This window comes from Gymnodraco acuticeps, unplaced genomic scaffold (genome assembly GCF_902827175.1).
Source record: "Gymnodraco acuticeps unplaced genomic scaffold, fGymAcu1.1, whole genome shotgun sequence".
Taxonomy (NCBI): Eukaryota; Metazoa; Chordata; class Actinopteri; order Perciformes; family Bathydraconidae; genus Gymnodraco; species Gymnodraco acuticeps.
Genome location: NW_022992216.1, coordinates 610,584 through 627,631, shown reverse-complemented (window position 1 = coordinate 627,631; position 17,048 = coordinate 610,584). Strand labels below are relative to the sequence as shown.

Here is a 17,048-nt window from a genome sequence, read left to right as displayed (position 1 = left end):
AGACAGGGAGTCAGAGAGACAGAGAGACAGGGAGTCAGAGAGACAGAGAGACAGGGAGTCAGACGGAGAGACAGAGAGACAGGGAGTCAGACGGAGAGGCAGAGAGACAGAGAGAAATGGAGTCAGAGAGGCAGAGAGACAGGGAGTCAGAGAGATAGGGAGTCAGACGGAGAGGCAGAGAGACAGGGAGTCAGAGAGACAGAGAGTCAGAGAGACAGGGAGTCAGACAGAGAGGCAGAGAGACAGAGAGTCAGGGAGTCAGAGAGACAGAGAGGCAGAGAGACAGGGAGTCAGAGAGACAGGGAGTCAGACGGAGAGGCAGAGACAGGGAGTCAGACGGAGAGGCACAGAGACACAGAGTCAGACGGAGAGACAGAGAGTCAGACGGAGAGTCAGAGAGACAGCGAGACAAAGAGACATGGAGTCAGAGAGACAGAGAGACAGGGAGTCAGACGGAGAGGCAGAGAGACAGGGAGTCAGATGGAGAGGCAGAGAGACAGACGGAGAGGCAGAGAGACAGGGAGTCAGACGGAGAGGCAGAGAGACAGAGAGACAGACAGAGAGTCAGAGAGACAGACGGAGAGGCAGAGAGACAGAGAGAGAGAGAGTCCGACGGAGAGGCAGATAGACAGAGAGTCAGATGGAGAGACAGAGAAAGAGACAGAGAAACAGAGAGACAGAGAGTCAGACGGAGAGGCAGAGAGACAGGGAGTCAGACGGAGAGACAGAGAGTCAGACGGAGAGGCAGAGAGACAGACGGAGAGACCGAGACAGACGGAGAGGCAGAGAGACAGGGAATCAGACGTAGAGGCAGAGAGACAGATAGACAGACGGAGAGACAGAGAGTCAGACGGAGAGGCAGAGAGACAGACAGAGAGACAAAGAGTCAGACGGAGAGGCAGAGAGACAGACAGACAGACAGAGAGACAGGGAGTCAGAGAGACAGAGAGTCAGAGAGTCAGAGAGACAGGGAGTCAGACGGAGAGGCAGAGAGACAGGGAGTCAGATGGAGAGGCAGAGAAACAGAGAGACAGACAGACAGACAGAGAGGCAGAGAGTCACACGGAGAGGCAGAGAGACAGAGAGACAGAGAGTCAGACGGAGAGACAGAGGGAGAGGGAGAGAGACAGAGAAACAGAGAGTCAGACGGAGAGGCAGAGGCAGACGGAGAGGCAGAGAGACCGGGAGTCAGACGTCGAGACAGGGAGGCAGAGAGACAGAGAGACAGATGGAGAGACAGAGAGTCAGACGGAGAGGCAGAGAGACAGGGAGTCAGATGGAGAGGCAGAGAGACAGAGAAACAGAGAGACAGAGAGTCACACGGAGAGGCAGAGAGACAGAGAGTCAGACGGAGAGACAGAGGGAGAGGGAGAGAGACAGAGAAACAGAGAGTCAGACGGAGAGGCGAAGAGGCAGAGAGTCAGACGTAGAGACAGGGAGGCAGAGAGACAGACGGAGAGACAGAGAGTCAGACGGAGAGGCAGAGAGACAGACGGAGAGGCAGAGAGACAGGGAGTCAGATGGAGAGGCAGAGAGATAGGGAGTCAGACGGAGAGGCAGAGAGATAGGGAGTCAGACGGAGAGGCAGAGAGATAGGGAGTCAGACGGAGAGACAGAGAGTCAGACGGAGAGACAGAGAGACAGAGAGTCAGACGGAGAGGCAGAGAGACAGAGAGTCAGACGGAGAGGCGGAGAGGCAGAGAGTCAGACGGAGAGGCAGAGAGACAGAGAGTCAGACGGAGAGGCGGAGAGGCAGAGAGTCAGACGGAGAGGCAGAGAGACAGAGAGTCAGACGGAGAGGCAGAGAGACAGAGAGTCAGACGGAGAGGCAGAGAGACAGAGAGTCAGACGGAGAGGCAGAGAGGCAGAGAGACAGAGAGTCAGACGGAGAGGCGGAGAGGCAGAGAGTCAGACGAAGAGACAGAGAGGCAGGGAGTCAGACGGAGACACAGGGAGGACAAAGAGAGCTAACTGGGGGTAAAAACTATTACAAAAAGATGCTTTATTACATGTAGTTATAAGATAGTGAGATTCCCCAACAATACTGTTTTGTAGACGTAGAATAATTTGGTATATTCAAAGCTGGGTTGATAGTTTTTCTTCCAGATATCTCTGCGTTGCAAGACTGTCAATTAACAGCAGCAGCTGCTAGCACAAAGATACAATAAAACGAATATGTTTGGTATTTTGCAAATATGTTTGAGGTTACAGGAGAATTAGAGATACCCCGGAGGCTTTTGTAAATGTTACACTAAGCAGTTTCTGTTCTGTATTTATGCTATTTCACTGATTTACATTTGAATGCTGTTACACCTTCCTTTCCTTCGATGGAACACATCATTCCACGATGAGACCAAAACGTATCAAAGGCAGACATAAACAGGAAGTGAATTCACCTGGGGTCCAGCTCTTTGGACATAGGAAGGAAGTTCTCCACTCCGTCATCGGGAAATGCTTTTGAGAGCTAAGAGAAAACAAAAACACATACGTAACTAGGTGCATTGTGCAATTCTGTGCTCATGTATCCAAGCTATGTGTCCTTGGAACCTGTATAAATAGCTTAATGCTTCACATTGGTATACCAAAGACCGGTTTACTATAACAAATCAGAAACAGAGAGGGATTCTTTCATTCAGAAAACTAGAGGCCCTTTTGATATGGTCAATCTGTAAAATGAATCATATTATAGCATCAGATTATTATAAATATGAACCAGGGAGTGTGTGTCAGTGGCAGTCCAGACCTGGCTCAGCAGCTCTGTCACCTCCTGCTGGGTTCTGATGACGGATGAAACTAAATCGTCCGACCAGCTGGCCTGCAGGAGGAAGAGGAAAGGAGGAAGGATGGTGATGTAGTAGAGAAAGTAGAGAACCAGAAAGGGTAAAACATGACTATATGAACAGAGAACAATTAGAAAAGTTAGCAATAGTTGTGTTTCACTGTCCCCACCTCATACACGTATTCACTCAGCTCCTCAGATGTGTGTGTCACTGCTCTCAGCAACACCTTCTCTATCACCACTGAAAGAAGCACAGATTGTTTCACACATGAGTAACCGCACATCATTTAGTCGGATTATCTTAGTTTTAATGTCCGGGAGGAATTTCAATTTGGCATTCTCCCAAAAGTAATAAATGATGTGAGGATATATACGAGGTAGTTCAACCATATCAGGTGTAATTACATTGTCTCTGATGTAAACTGGCCAGTGGACTGCACTGTTACGTGTTGGCACATAGTGACTGTAGTGGGTGCATAAAGTTGATGGGATTGGGCCACCTGCAGTAACTCCATGTATATTACCCTTCAAGACGCTGATATATCATTCCTGGAAAACTACTTTTCCCACTTCATGCATTGAAATGCTTAGAGATGAATGACAGTGCCATGACTGTTATTGCAGGAGCGTATGTTTTATGTTTGTGGCCTGATTTACATGAAAATCAGTAGAAGGATGTATCAGAGGAAAGACAAGAACCTATGACATTTTGAAGCAGATACAGAAATTATATTCAACATTTTGTTAGCCTTGCGAGATGGAGGTCTGCGCTCTTCAAATGTCCTGGTTCTTAATGTTATTAGCTTACTTACTTCTCACTGTTGTGGATGTCTATTTTGTCAGTTGTTGCTGACTAGAGCTCACAAGCACGCCAGGAAACTCCAGCATCTGTCAGTGCATTATTTTATTTAAGGCCCTGTCACACTGTCCCGAAATTGACACCCGATGGACACACGAATATGGAATTGTGAATTTCGCACGAAGATGGCCCCGAACCACACACGAAGGCAACATTTACATTACATTTAAGACATACAACTGCAATGAAAGTACCAAAAACAATTATGTTACAGTACTATGATACTGTACTGATATCTTCAGACTTTGTTCTTTACTTTATCCGTCATTATATGTAGAAAATATTACGTTTTCTCCGTAATGTTGTTTCCATACCAACAACAACTTCCTGTCAACTGTCCTTCAAAATAATATATTATATCCTTTTTAGTTTCACAGAACACAAATTGGGTTATTTACATAATATATTTACATGATTCTGTTGTGCAATAAAACAACCCGATGGACACACGATAAAGGAAATGTTCAAATTCGGCTGTGATCGTAGCAACATCGGGCCATTCGTGAGGGCATCTTAAGCCTTCGTATGACCGCCGGCGGAGTTTCTCAGGCTCCGGCAGCAACTTCGTGAGCGGTGGCAAAATCTTTGGCATGCCAAAAAATTGCCGAAGGACCTTGCGAAGGTTCATTTTCGTGTTGAATTCGTGTGTCAATTTTGCCCTTCGTAAGGCCATCGTGAGGGCATCTTGTTATCATCGGTGCCATCGGGCATTCGCCCCGATCAGAGTGAGGGTGAATGCACCGATGATAACACGAAGATGACACGATTTGACAAGATGCCCTCACGAGTGCCTTACGAAGTTGCCGCTCACGAAGTTGCTGCCGGAGCCTGAGAAACTCCACCGGCGGTCATACGATGGCTTAGATGAATTTGAACATTTCCTTTATCGTGTGTCCATCGGGTGTCAATTTCGGGACAGTGTGACAGGGCCTTTAAAGAAATCTAAATAACAGCTATTTTCTGTTATTTTGAAAACTAAAAGCCAAAGAATCAATAGTTCCAGTTTGTAAATTGAAGAATATGCTGACTTCTATATCGGATGTCAGTGTTAAGGTAATATGTTTGTGTTTTGGTCAGTTTGTTGGAAAATAACACTTATTTGAAGATGTCATATTGAACACTGGGAGATAAACATGTGCTTTTTTATTATTTACTGGCTAATTTGAGACAAACATTTTAGGTAGACGATATTATTATGTGTCTAATCAGAAGATTGTCTACCTTCACAGATGTTGACATACCCGTTATGCTGTGGTATGTATTCTTTAAGTATCTCTGGTTGAAATAAGTCATGAGGGCAATGTTACAAATGAAAAAGCAGGAATGCATTATGGCAATATTGGATGACCTTCAGCATCACAATAAAATAAAAGGTTAATGTCATGATTATCCTGGCTAATGATTACTAGTAATAATTATAACTTTTGAAATGGCACTAAAATATATTGGAATCACTTCATCTTACATTTAGTTAATAGTAAATATTTGGAGACATATTTTTTAAACCAACCGCCATGTTAGTGAAGATGTATTATTGTGAACATTTAATAGTTGAATAACTGAACATTTCTCCATCAGATGAGGCTTACTCTTGGCACTAAGAGTATGCACTCTAGTTTTCCATCTGGACAGAATCTGTGCTGCCAAAGCCCTTCACACAGCTGCTACTGTACAGCTCATTCAGGACGGTGCTCTCACCTGGGATTCAACCTCCCTAAATCCTGCCTAAATCTGTTTGGTCCAACCTGCACTCTGCCACTGGCTGCCTGTAGCTATTTGTATCCAATTTACAATACTGTAGCTAGCCAAGACTATAAAAGGAAGTTACATCTTGATGAGTAACAATCCAGCCCTCTGGCAGCAAATCCTCTGAGTCCTTTTTCTGTAGTTCTAAAACGACATTTCCAATTACCTCATCCCCAATCATCCAGTGTAGCTAGGGAACACATTATATTTGTATTAAAGTAAAGAATTATGACTTAATAAAGAGAAATGTGCAGGCCTAATACTGTCAAAAGGCATATTGGATCATAATTTGTCTATGTGTAGATAGCACTTACTTATTTACGGTTAACAAATGGATGCTCATCTGTCACAACTGAGTTAAAGGTTGCATTTTTAAAGGGGTAAAGCTGTCGTGACATATCTTGGTGTTAACAATAACCTTATTTATAAAAAAAAAAACATTTCAATTCTCAAGTTATTTTTATATATTTCATAGTATTGTTTAAAATGATCTAGCATCTCTTCAATCGTTTCTGTTGCTTTCCATTCTCACTTTGTCTTCCTTCCCAAACAAATCAGTGTACCTCATGGTCAAAAACAGACAAACGCACAATAAGTAAGTTCAAAAGGAATTTAACTTATACGCTTTTTTTCCTTCTTGGAATTTTCTATAAATACAGAGATAATATTGTCATTGTGAATTATTTTTAAGGATTTTACATCTTGGTACCTATGAGTATTAATCCGGCCCTCGATGCTGGCACCAAATCCTCTCATTTGTTATTTACTCTAACCTCATCCCCAATCATGCAGTGTAGCTTGGGAACACATATTTGTATTCAAAATTGAATTATTATTACTTAATAAAGTGACATTTGTAAGTTAATATGGCCTCTTCAAGTCAAAATATATAGTATCCCTAATTTATTCTGTGTATATATAGCACTTTTTTAAGGTTGATTTAATTATTATAGATGCAAATCTACCAATCTGTACATTACAATTTTGCATTCTCAAAAAACATGTATTAACGAACCTTTGATATCATGTTAATACACATATGATCATTTGGAAAAAGTAATCGAGCATCTATAAAATCAACAATCAACAATTTTGGTCAAATAAAGGGAAAAAAACAATAGTTTTAAGCGTAAATTGAAATAAATAGGCTTATTTTCTTTTGAAATTATTCCTAATGAACGTGCCTATAACAGTATTGTAAATATTAACTACACAGTGAAAATCTTGTATTGTGACGGCCCTCATATGTATGCACACATCATGTTTTATTTGCGCATATTTCTACTTCTACGTCTGGATGCATGCCTCAGTTGCAGAGGCAGGTTCGGGCTGCTCCTGCCATTAGATCCATGTCATTAAATAGAAGGTGAGAATGAGTTGAAGTGGTGGAAACATGAAATAGATGGGTGTGTGTGCAGGAGAACACCTCCGGCTATAGATTTAGACACATTACACTCCCAAACTGTCTATCTGAAACCACATGAGGCGTGCAGGAACAAGCAGCCGGGGAGGAGAAGACACGAGTTTAGGAGGAGAGAAATAAAGAGGGGGATAAAGAAGGAACGAGAGAGGAGGAGATCTCAACACACACACACACACACACACACACACACACACACACACACACACACACACACACACACACACACACACACACACACACACACACACACACACACACACACACACACACACACACACACACACACACACACACACACACCACACACACACACAACACACCACACACACACACACACACACACACACACACACACACACACACACACACACACACACACACACACACACACACACACACACACACACACACACACACACACACACATCCCTCATCACCATTGGGCAGCAGCTGTGGAAGGCTCTAAATGCCGCCTGCCATTCACTCTAATCTAGGCTGCCACACACACACACACACACACACTTTGTGAAGTCCAGGACGGTGTGTGCGAGACATGATCAAAAGTAGAGTTTAAATGATATCCAAAAAGTGAATAAAGTATATCCCTGATGTTGCCTCTTACAGGCAACTACAGTTGATATGTGTGTGCCAACAAAAAACACAGGTAAAACCAACACAGGTCTCATTCTGCAGGCCTGAGGTAGCAAAAACTGTAAACACACGCTGAGAAAATGGTCGGGTAACAGCATATAAACTTAATTGTGTGGGCCTGTGAGAGTGTGTGTCTTCATGCTTCATGCGTTTGTACACTCTCGATACAACTTAGTGTGTGTATCAGTGTGAGATGTACGCTGCTGACAGCTATGTGGTGTGACCATGAGGTAGTGGGTGGTTGTGTATTGTGTTACCGACAGAGGCAGGGGGCCAAGACAATAACACACTGGCCTGATGAGGCTCGCCCAAACTAGGGCTGCACGGTATTGAAAAAAAATGACATCGCGATTTCCCCCCCCCCCCCCCTGCGGTATATATTGCGGGTTTTTTAACCTGTTAAACCCCAAAGTCCCGGCGGGTACTTTACTTTTTTTTTCACGACAGTGTCTCAGGGGATCGTAATATTTAAGAACCTATTAATGTGTTATACCAGATTAACGGAAATAATCTCAGCTAACTGACGATACAAACCATTTTTACCGAAACAAAACACAAGTCTCATAAGAAGCATCTAAATGACCCCTGAGCGAAAAATGCTAACACACTTTGGCACAGAACTCAAGATAAAAGTACCCTTATTATTATTTATCGTAGCTGCACTTACAAGATATCCGATTAAAGCTGAGGTTCCACAGATTATTTAGCTATATAGTATCATCACTGAGTGATCTGAACTCGGACAGGGGAAGTAAACACAGACATCACAACATGTACCTTTACGTAGCTTCTAGGGGAGATGTCTCACCGTAGCTGTCAATCTGATCAAAAGACGTGTTCAATGGCATTAAAACGAGAAAGAAAAAACGCGGCTGAATCGGTTAATCCATAGGTTTTTAACGTCTCTGTATAAAAAAAATGATTTAATTTATAATCCATAATTCCATTTTTATGTAAATATTGCAGAGCAAAAGTTAGCTGCTAATGGTAGCCACCAGAGTGGCTGCTGCTTCCGGTCTTGGCGATGCGGAAGTCTCACACACACACATGACCAAATAAGGACTGTGTGATTTCCCCTCGATTCCATTGGCTCTGACGGTCAGAAAGAGATGTCGCATGTCAAAATCCAGCAAGGTGGGCCAGAGATATGGAAAATCCACCCAAATGGCCCCAAAAGAGGGGTTTTTGGTGCTAAATCTGTCTAAAAATGTCAAATATCACTTGTTTTGCATCAATCTTCATACAGAATGATTGTGATTGGTGGTTTGCTGTGCATGCAGGGGAAGTTCTACACACACCAACACATGAACAAATAATGAGTGAGAGTGACGCGTAGCCAAAACCGGAAGCTGCATACACTCTGGTAGCTACCATTAGCAGCTAACTTTTGTGCTCCAATTTTTACATACAAATGGAATTATGGATTATAAACAATTGCTTCAAAGCCACAGATACATTATCAACCTATGGATCAACCGATTCAGCCGCGTTTTTTCTTTCTCGTTTTAATGCCATTGAACACGTCTTTTGATCAGATTGACAGCTACGGTGAGACGATCTCCCGTAAAAGCTCCGTAAAAGGTACGTGTTGTGATGTCTGTGTTTGCTTCCCCTGTTGCGAGATCGGATCGCTTAGATACTATACTTAAATAATCTGTGGAGTCTCAGCTTTAATCGGATATATTGTATGTGCAGTTTCGATAAGTAATATAAGGGTATCTTTACTTTGAATTCTGTGCTAAAGTGCGTTAGCATTTTAAAAAAAAAAGAATAAAACCGCACGTCCCTGCGGTGTGAATACCGCGCATGCGCATACCGCGGTTATCGCCATGACACGGTATATCGTTCAGCCCTACTGTACACCCCGAGGCACCAGCTGCTGGCCAGGTGATTGCTCTCACATGAGTGATAATGGAAGATATCCTACGTAATCAAATGGTATTATGAAAACCAATAATTCATAGCCAGCGTGATTGTGACTCCGAAGGGATAAGACACTGCTGTCAGCCCAGTCATCATTTATATTTTGTGTTTACATTAGGGTGCCCTTGCAGTGGAGAAAATGTGATGCAATGCCCTCCAGAGTGCCCTTGAAGAGGCCCTATTTTTGGACTTTCCCCTTCCCTGTAGTGTGTGATATAGGTTTTTGGGTACCACTTTACAATAAGACTACCCTTATAAAGGATTCATAAAGGGTTTAAAATTGGGTTATTAATTAGGTTGTAAACACTTTATTAATCATTAAGAATCATTTATAAACCAGTTCTAACGTAGTTTTCATATATCAACACAGGCTCACCATTTGGCAAGATGACTAAGCCTTATATTGGCTACCTAGCTTACTTCGTGTTCTTCATCAGCCAACATCCTTGGTATCTGTTGTTCACTGAGTTGATCCCCGCTTCCATCTGGATGTTTCTTGGCATCTCTTTATGACCATTTATCTATGAGTTACTAACATGTATAACTGCCAAAAGGGAGCCTTGTAAAGTGTAAAACACATTCCCATGTATTAATGAGTTACTACCATTTATAATTTGTTTAAGTTATATTAAGCCTTAACGTTATGCATACATTAGGGCATGGTCACATTGAGTGATAGGTCATTCCAGTGACTGCTGTTGTTAGCATCCTGTCTCTCTGCTAGCAGCTCCGTGATGCTACAGGGGCTCTGCCTACTCAGCATCCGGGAAAAAATTGCTTCTGTTTGAGGTTGGTAAAATAAGGTCATCCTTGTAACTTAAAGAGATATCTTATTAGGTAGGTAACTGTATGCATTGCTAAGGTTAATTTAAATTAGCTATGATCGATATGTAGACAAGTTAACATCAAAGTAGTGTTGAAGAGCGGCGTAGTGTATGTGAAATCAACCTCACAATAAGATGTGTGTATATTACAAATATTAAAGTCATATTTCAAGATAATTACAATATGGTTGGTTGGGCTGGAGTTCATTATTGAGCTTACACGTTAACGTCACAGTCATATCTGAAGAACGAGGCCAAACCTTGTTCTTTTTATTAATGGTATTACCAAATTGGTATCAAATAAATAGTAAGCATTGGTAAGTTCCATCCATCCATCTTCTCCCGCTTATCCGTGGTCGGGTCGCGGGGGTAGCAGTTCCAGCAGAGAGCCCCAAACTTTCTTTTCCCTGGCGACATCAACCAGCTCTGACTGGGGGATCCCAAGGCGCTCCCAGGCCAGCGAAGAGATATAATCCCTCCACCTGGTCCTAGGTCTACCCCTGGGTCTCTTCCCAGCTGGACGTGCCTGGAACACCTCCCTAGGGAGGCGCCCAGGTGGCATCCTAACTAGGTGTCCGAACCACCTCAACTGGCTCCTTTCGACGCGAAGGAGGAGCGGCTCAACTCCGAGTCCCTCCCTGATGACCGAACTTCTCACCTTATCTCTAAGGGAGACACCAGCCACCCTGCGGAGAAAACCCATCTCGGCCGCTTGTATCCGCGATCTCTTCTTTTAACACCAATAAACTATTTTATTTGAGTATTTGTGTCTGGGAGAAGGTAGGCCTACTGTACCCAGTTCCTATGTTCGGCAGTTATAATGTAATAAAAAAAGTCAATCAAACTAGATTCCTATACCGGATCTCCTCTCTGGTAAACAAAACACCCTGAAAACTCTGGCAGGAGCACTCATTCAAGGGTACTATGACTATGCTTGCACGTCATGGTACCATAGCACCTCCAAGGCGCTAAAAATAAAACTTCAAACATCGCAAAATAAACTGGTCAGACTACTGCTTGACCTTTCATCTAGAACCCACCTCACCTCTGCCCACTTTGACAACCTAGGATGGCTTAGAGTAGACGACAGAGTACAGCTACTTGCAATGGGCCTGGTCTACAAGATCCACTACACCTCTATGGTACCCATGTACATGTCAAAATTCTTCCCAAAGGTCAAGGAATACCATGATCATAACACCAGAGGGAGCTCCACAAATCATGTGAAACCCAGATTTGGCACAAAAAAGGGGGAATACACGTTTCGCAATTATGCCACATCAAGGTGGAACACTCTTCCCACAACTGTAAAGGAAAGTAAAACTATACTTACCTTCAAAACCTCTCTTAAAGAGCACCTTTGGGGGAGAGCATGGCAAAACTGGCCCCGGTAATGGTACAAATCTCAACCTGTCGTTCAATGGACAGCTTCCCCCCCCCCCCCATCTATGTATATACTCGCATTTTAGACTCTGTTACTAACTGTATATCTGTAGACTTGGTATGTCTTAAATGTCCGGTTAGGATGTATTAGAACAAAATCTAAAATGAAAATTGTAAATAAGCAATCTGTATGTAAAAAACCACCTGTATGTAAATTGTAAATAAGCCATCTGTATGTCAAATATGTATTATATGTCTTAAATGATATGATGAATTGGAAATGGGGGACCCTGATGTAAACAAGACGGAAGTCTTTCTCTGGTCTGCATCCCCTTAACAATTGTATGTTTTGAGCTGTACTGTACTGTACCCAATATACAAGCTGTTAATAAACTTTTCAATCAATCAATCAATAGACTGGGCTTTCTTGTACAAGAGAATACAAAATCAATATGGACCATTACTGTATAATTATCCTTAAATGATGTTATACAATGCACCTAATACACAATATGGCATTTTGAAACATGATGTGCAACCATTTTACTGTAATTTGTGTGCATTTTGTTGTTAAAGAGCCTGTGACAGCCTCCCAACAACTGTTGTGCAATGAAATATTGGGCTACTGGTAATCTCGAACCGTCAGCTTAAAAAAGAAGGTGCGATACCGTTCCGATAAATATCAATAATTTCGAACATTGCGGGGAAATTCCTTCGACTCATTTTGAAGTTTTGGGGGAAGCCGGAAGTGACGTCAATGCGGGAACGCTTCACTGTGCGGCGAGAGAGCCAAACACGGACAAAGTGTGTTGTCATGCGTAGAAATGGTGAATTACTGAGTTTAGGCACCTTAATAACGTTTTAATGAAGTTGACTACAGTATATTCATATTTGTCAGTGCTTTCATGTCAATTCGGCGAACATAAACGATCGTGATGAAGATGATGATTAAATTAGGATTAAAAATCGGTAGTGAGAGCTGCTGAATTTCCTCCCGTCGGATGTGATATTAAAACTAATCGATTATTTTTGTAGTTGTAAACTCAAGTGGATGAAACTACATTTATTAGTGCTTTCATGTCAATTCGGCGAACATATGATACATTAAATGATCGTGAGGATGATGATTAAAAATCGTTTGTTTGAGCCGGTCTGCATTTCCTGATGAGAAAACAAACCGATGCTTTTTGTAGTTGTAGTACACCAACATGGATTAAACGTGTGGTTTTTTCACCACAATGTTGGGGAAATTAATGGATAAAATGCACGGATTATGATTATTATTATTATTCCCACTCCGATCGGGACACGAGGTCCACCGTTTCCCCGTTGACAGTTTACGTGGGCTGGGCTGGGTGCAGTGGTGGACTGGCCATCGGGACGAATCCCGATGGGCCGGTACCGAAGTGGGGCTGATTTTAGTCCCATTCCACCACTGGCTACATGACCGTATTATCGCCCATATTGACGCACCTAATTCCTAAACTTCTAACAGATAAAACATAAACCGATCCTTCAGCCTCATATGAGCTCTCAGACACGTTCAAAATTAAACTGTCATCGCTGTCTGAGCTTGCTGCTGTGTGCACCATCGTGTGTTTGCATGCAGATGCTGGGATCCGGAACGGTGCAGCTAGAGCTCTCGGCCCGCAATTACGTCACACATAATTTGGCGGGATTAGAAGAATCCCCAAGAAGATCCAGAATATGGTCAACATTGAAGGGCAGATGAATGGTTATCAAAGTACAAATATCCCAAATCAGTTCAGTAACGGTTTCAATGGGACAATATTTACAAAAAATGTATGGGTTTGGATGATGGGTGAAACCCGTGTCACAGTCTCTTTAACTAAGATGATGTTATGATTTATTTTTTGTTAGTATGCACGTGGACGCTTCGGAATGATGGAAGTTAAAGACAAAAAGCGGAGACTAGTGTTGAAACTAGTGTTGAAACTAGTGGAGAAACGATCAAGATGCCACCCTGTCCCTCTGATTAGACGGCATGTTAAGTCAGGAAGTAGCATTATTAGTGATGAGTGGAGGGCATATAGGAGAGTGCTGAGTAACGTGGGGTACAACCACTACACCATAAACCACAGTAGGTGGTTTGTGAACCCCCAGACTGGCAGTCATATCCAACATATAGAAAGAGCTTGGTCGGCCGTCAAAGGTCCGTACACTGAGAGGAAACCGTACAGAGTTTGTTGGAGGAACACCTCAAGGTTCTTGAATGGTCATCTTGGCTTGGCTCTGCTCACCCTGATGGACTGCTCGGACACTTGTTCAAGGATATACACAAAGCCTTTCCAGTCTGAGTACCATTATGTCTTACCAAGTCTTTCATTTATGTCTAAGAAAAGCTTTTATGTTTAAATATGTGTATCAGTCATACTAAATAGTCATTATTTTGAGTCCTAATTTTCTTCATGTGTGAATAAAATGTTTTGCTTGGCTCTTTTGCATCTTACTTTGCATTTCATGTGAAAAATGTGTATTAGGTAAGCGTGAATGTTATAACTCATTCATAAATGGACGTGTGTATTAAACTTAAAAACAACGCACCCTTTCAGTAGTTATAAATGTTAGTGACTCATCAATAGATGGTGATGTGTTTCACACTTTACAATAAGGCTCCCTTTCAGTAGTTATAAATGTTAGTAACTCATTCGTAAATGGTCATAAGAGATGCCAAGAAACATCAAGATGGATGGGGGGGGGAATCAACTCAGTGAACAACAGATACCAAGGATGCTGGCTGATGAAGAAGACGAAGTAAGCTAAGAAGCCAATATACTGTAAGGCTTAGCAGTACAGATACAGTGGGGCAAAAAAGTATTTAGTCAGCCACCAATTGTGCAAGTTCTCCCACTTAAAAAGATGAGAGGCCTGTAATTTTCATCCTAGGTACACTTAAACTATGAGAGACAAAATGGGGGGAAAGAATCCAGGAAATCACATTGTAGGATTTTTAATGAATTAATTGGTAAATTCCTCGGTAAAATAAGTATTTGGTCACCTACAGTACAAACAAGATTTCTGGCTCTCACAGACCTGTAACTTCTTCTTTAAGAGCCTCCTCTGTCCTCCACTCGTTAACTGTATTAATGGCACCTGTTTAAACTCCTTATCAGTATAAAAGACACCTGTCCACAACCTCAAACAGTCACACTCCAAACTCCACTATGGCCAAGACCAAAGAGCTGTCAAAGGACACCAGAAACAAAATTGTAGACCTGCACGAGGCTGGGAAGACTGAATCTGCAATAGGTAAGCAGCTTGGTGTGAAGAAATCAACTGTGGGAGCAATTATTAGAAAATGGAAGACATACAAGAACACTGATAATCTCCCTCGATCTGGGGCTCCACGCAAGATCTCACCCCGTGGGGTCAAAATGATCACAAGAACTGTGAGCAAAAATCCCAGAACCACACGGGGGGACCTAGTCAATGACCTGCAGAGAGCTGGGACCAAAGTAACAAAGGCTACCATCAGTAACACACTACGCCGCCAGGGACTCAAATCCTGCAGTGCCAGACGTGTCCCCCTGCTTAAGCCAGTACACGTCCAGGCCCGTCTGAAGTTTGCTAGAGAGCATTTAGATGATCCAGAAGAGGATTGGGAGAATGTCATATGGTCAGATGAAACCAAAATAGAACTTTTTGGTAAAAACTCAACTAGACGTGTTTGGAGGAGAAAGAATGCTGAGTTGCATCCAAAGAACACCATACCTACTGTGAAACATGGGGGTGGAAACATCATGCTTTGGGGCTGTTTTTCTGCAAAGGGACCAGGACGACTGATCCGTGTAAAGGAAAGAATGAATGGGGCCATGTATCGTGAGATTTTGAGTGACAACCTCCTTCCATCAACAAGGGCATTGAAGATGAAACGTGGCTGGGTCTTTCAGCATGACAATGATCCCAAACACACCGCCCGGGCAACGAAGGAGTGGCTTCGTAAGAAGCATTTCAAGGTCCTGGAGTGGCCTAGCCAGTCTCCAGATCTCAACCCCATAGAAAATCTTTGGAGGGAGTTGAAAGTCTGTGTTGCCCAGCGACAGCCCCAAAACATCACTGCTCTAGAGGAGATCTGTATGGAGGAATGGGCCAAAATACCAGCAACAGTGTGTGAAAACCTTGTGAAGACTTACAGAAGACGTTTGACCTCTGTCATTGCCAACAAAGGGTATATAACAAAGTATTGAGATGAACCTTTGTTATTGACCAAATACTTATTTTCCACCATCATTTGCAAATAAATTCTTTCAAAATCAGACAATGTGATTTTCTGGATTTTTTTCTTCTCATTTTGTCTCTCATAGTTGAGGTATACCTAGTATGAAAATGACAGGCCTCTCTCATCTTTTTAAGTGGGAGAACTTGCACAATTGGTGGCTGACTAAATACTTTTGTGCCCCACTGTAAATGTTGGCTCACTATTTGGCAAGCAACCGGTCACAGTTGCCCTGTTTATCTCATGTCTTATAAAAGCTTATTCATGATTTATAAAGTGTTCACAACCTAATTAATAAATGAAATGTGTAAACCCGTTATAAGGGTAGTCTTATTACCGGTTTATGTACATGCAAATGGTCTGCAAAAGTTAAAATTCCAAAGTACCCTCCAGAGAGGGTTTCTCTCCCTTACACTCCAGCCCTGCCTGAAACGCCTCCATTGAACTCCTTTGTTTTTTTTGTTTTTTTTGTTTTTTACTAGAGAATGCAATTCCTGAAGAAATTGCTAGTGGGAATGCTTTATGCTGAAAATCTGACGCTGAATTGCTATGCTGAAATGTAATGTGTAAGAAGAAAGTGAAGAATTTAGATTGAAATGATACATGAACACTGGGGGCTTGAATGTGTGATGAGAGAAGAAAAGAAAGTAAAAAGGCAGAATATTTGAACTGCAAACTTTTGAACTAACTTGATGGCGAATGATCTGTCGCCATGGCAACGGCATTTGATGACACCCAATAATACGCTTTGATGCGTTGATGGCTGCATCGTTACCAAACCTGTGAAGTTTTGAGCCATTTCGAGCATTTGAACTGAAGTTGTGAGAAAACCGTGTTTCATAGTGAGCATTGTGTTGCCAAGGCAACGGCATTTGAAGAAATCTTAAAACTGTCAAATAGATGTCTTCACAGCTGGACTGTTAGCCCACATGTGAAGTTTGAGCACTTTTTGACCATTTTCATAGGAGTTATAGCAATATCGTGTTTTACGGCGAGGGATGCGTTGCCATGGCACCAGCTTTTGAGGAAAACTCACTAATGGCACATAGACATGTTGAAGGCTGGACCATTAATAACCATTATCTGAAGTCTGCTGCTCTGAGCATGTCTGTTGGAGTTATGACATCATCGTGTTCCATGACCCAGGTGTTTATATTTGAGCTAACGACGTGTCCAGAGATCAAAGGTTTCCATGGTGATGTGCAGTAATCTGTGAGAGGAGA

At 42.5% G+C, this 17,048-nt stretch overlaps 1 protein-coding gene across 1 annotated transcript in view; it reads right to left on the bottom strand.

Moving 5' to 3' along the window:
• The window catches only part of zcchc14 (zinc finger, CCHC domain containing 14), a 54,917-nt gene that overhangs the window by 10,172 nt on the left and 27,697 nt on the right, over positions 1–17,048 (bottom strand). The window contains 3 exon segments of the mRNA XM_034205874.1: positions 2,397–2,464; positions 2,744–2,815; positions 2,950–3,020. Of these exon segments, the coding sequence (XP_034061765.1) occupies positions 2,397–2,464; positions 2,744–2,815; positions 2,950–3,020 (211 nt within the window).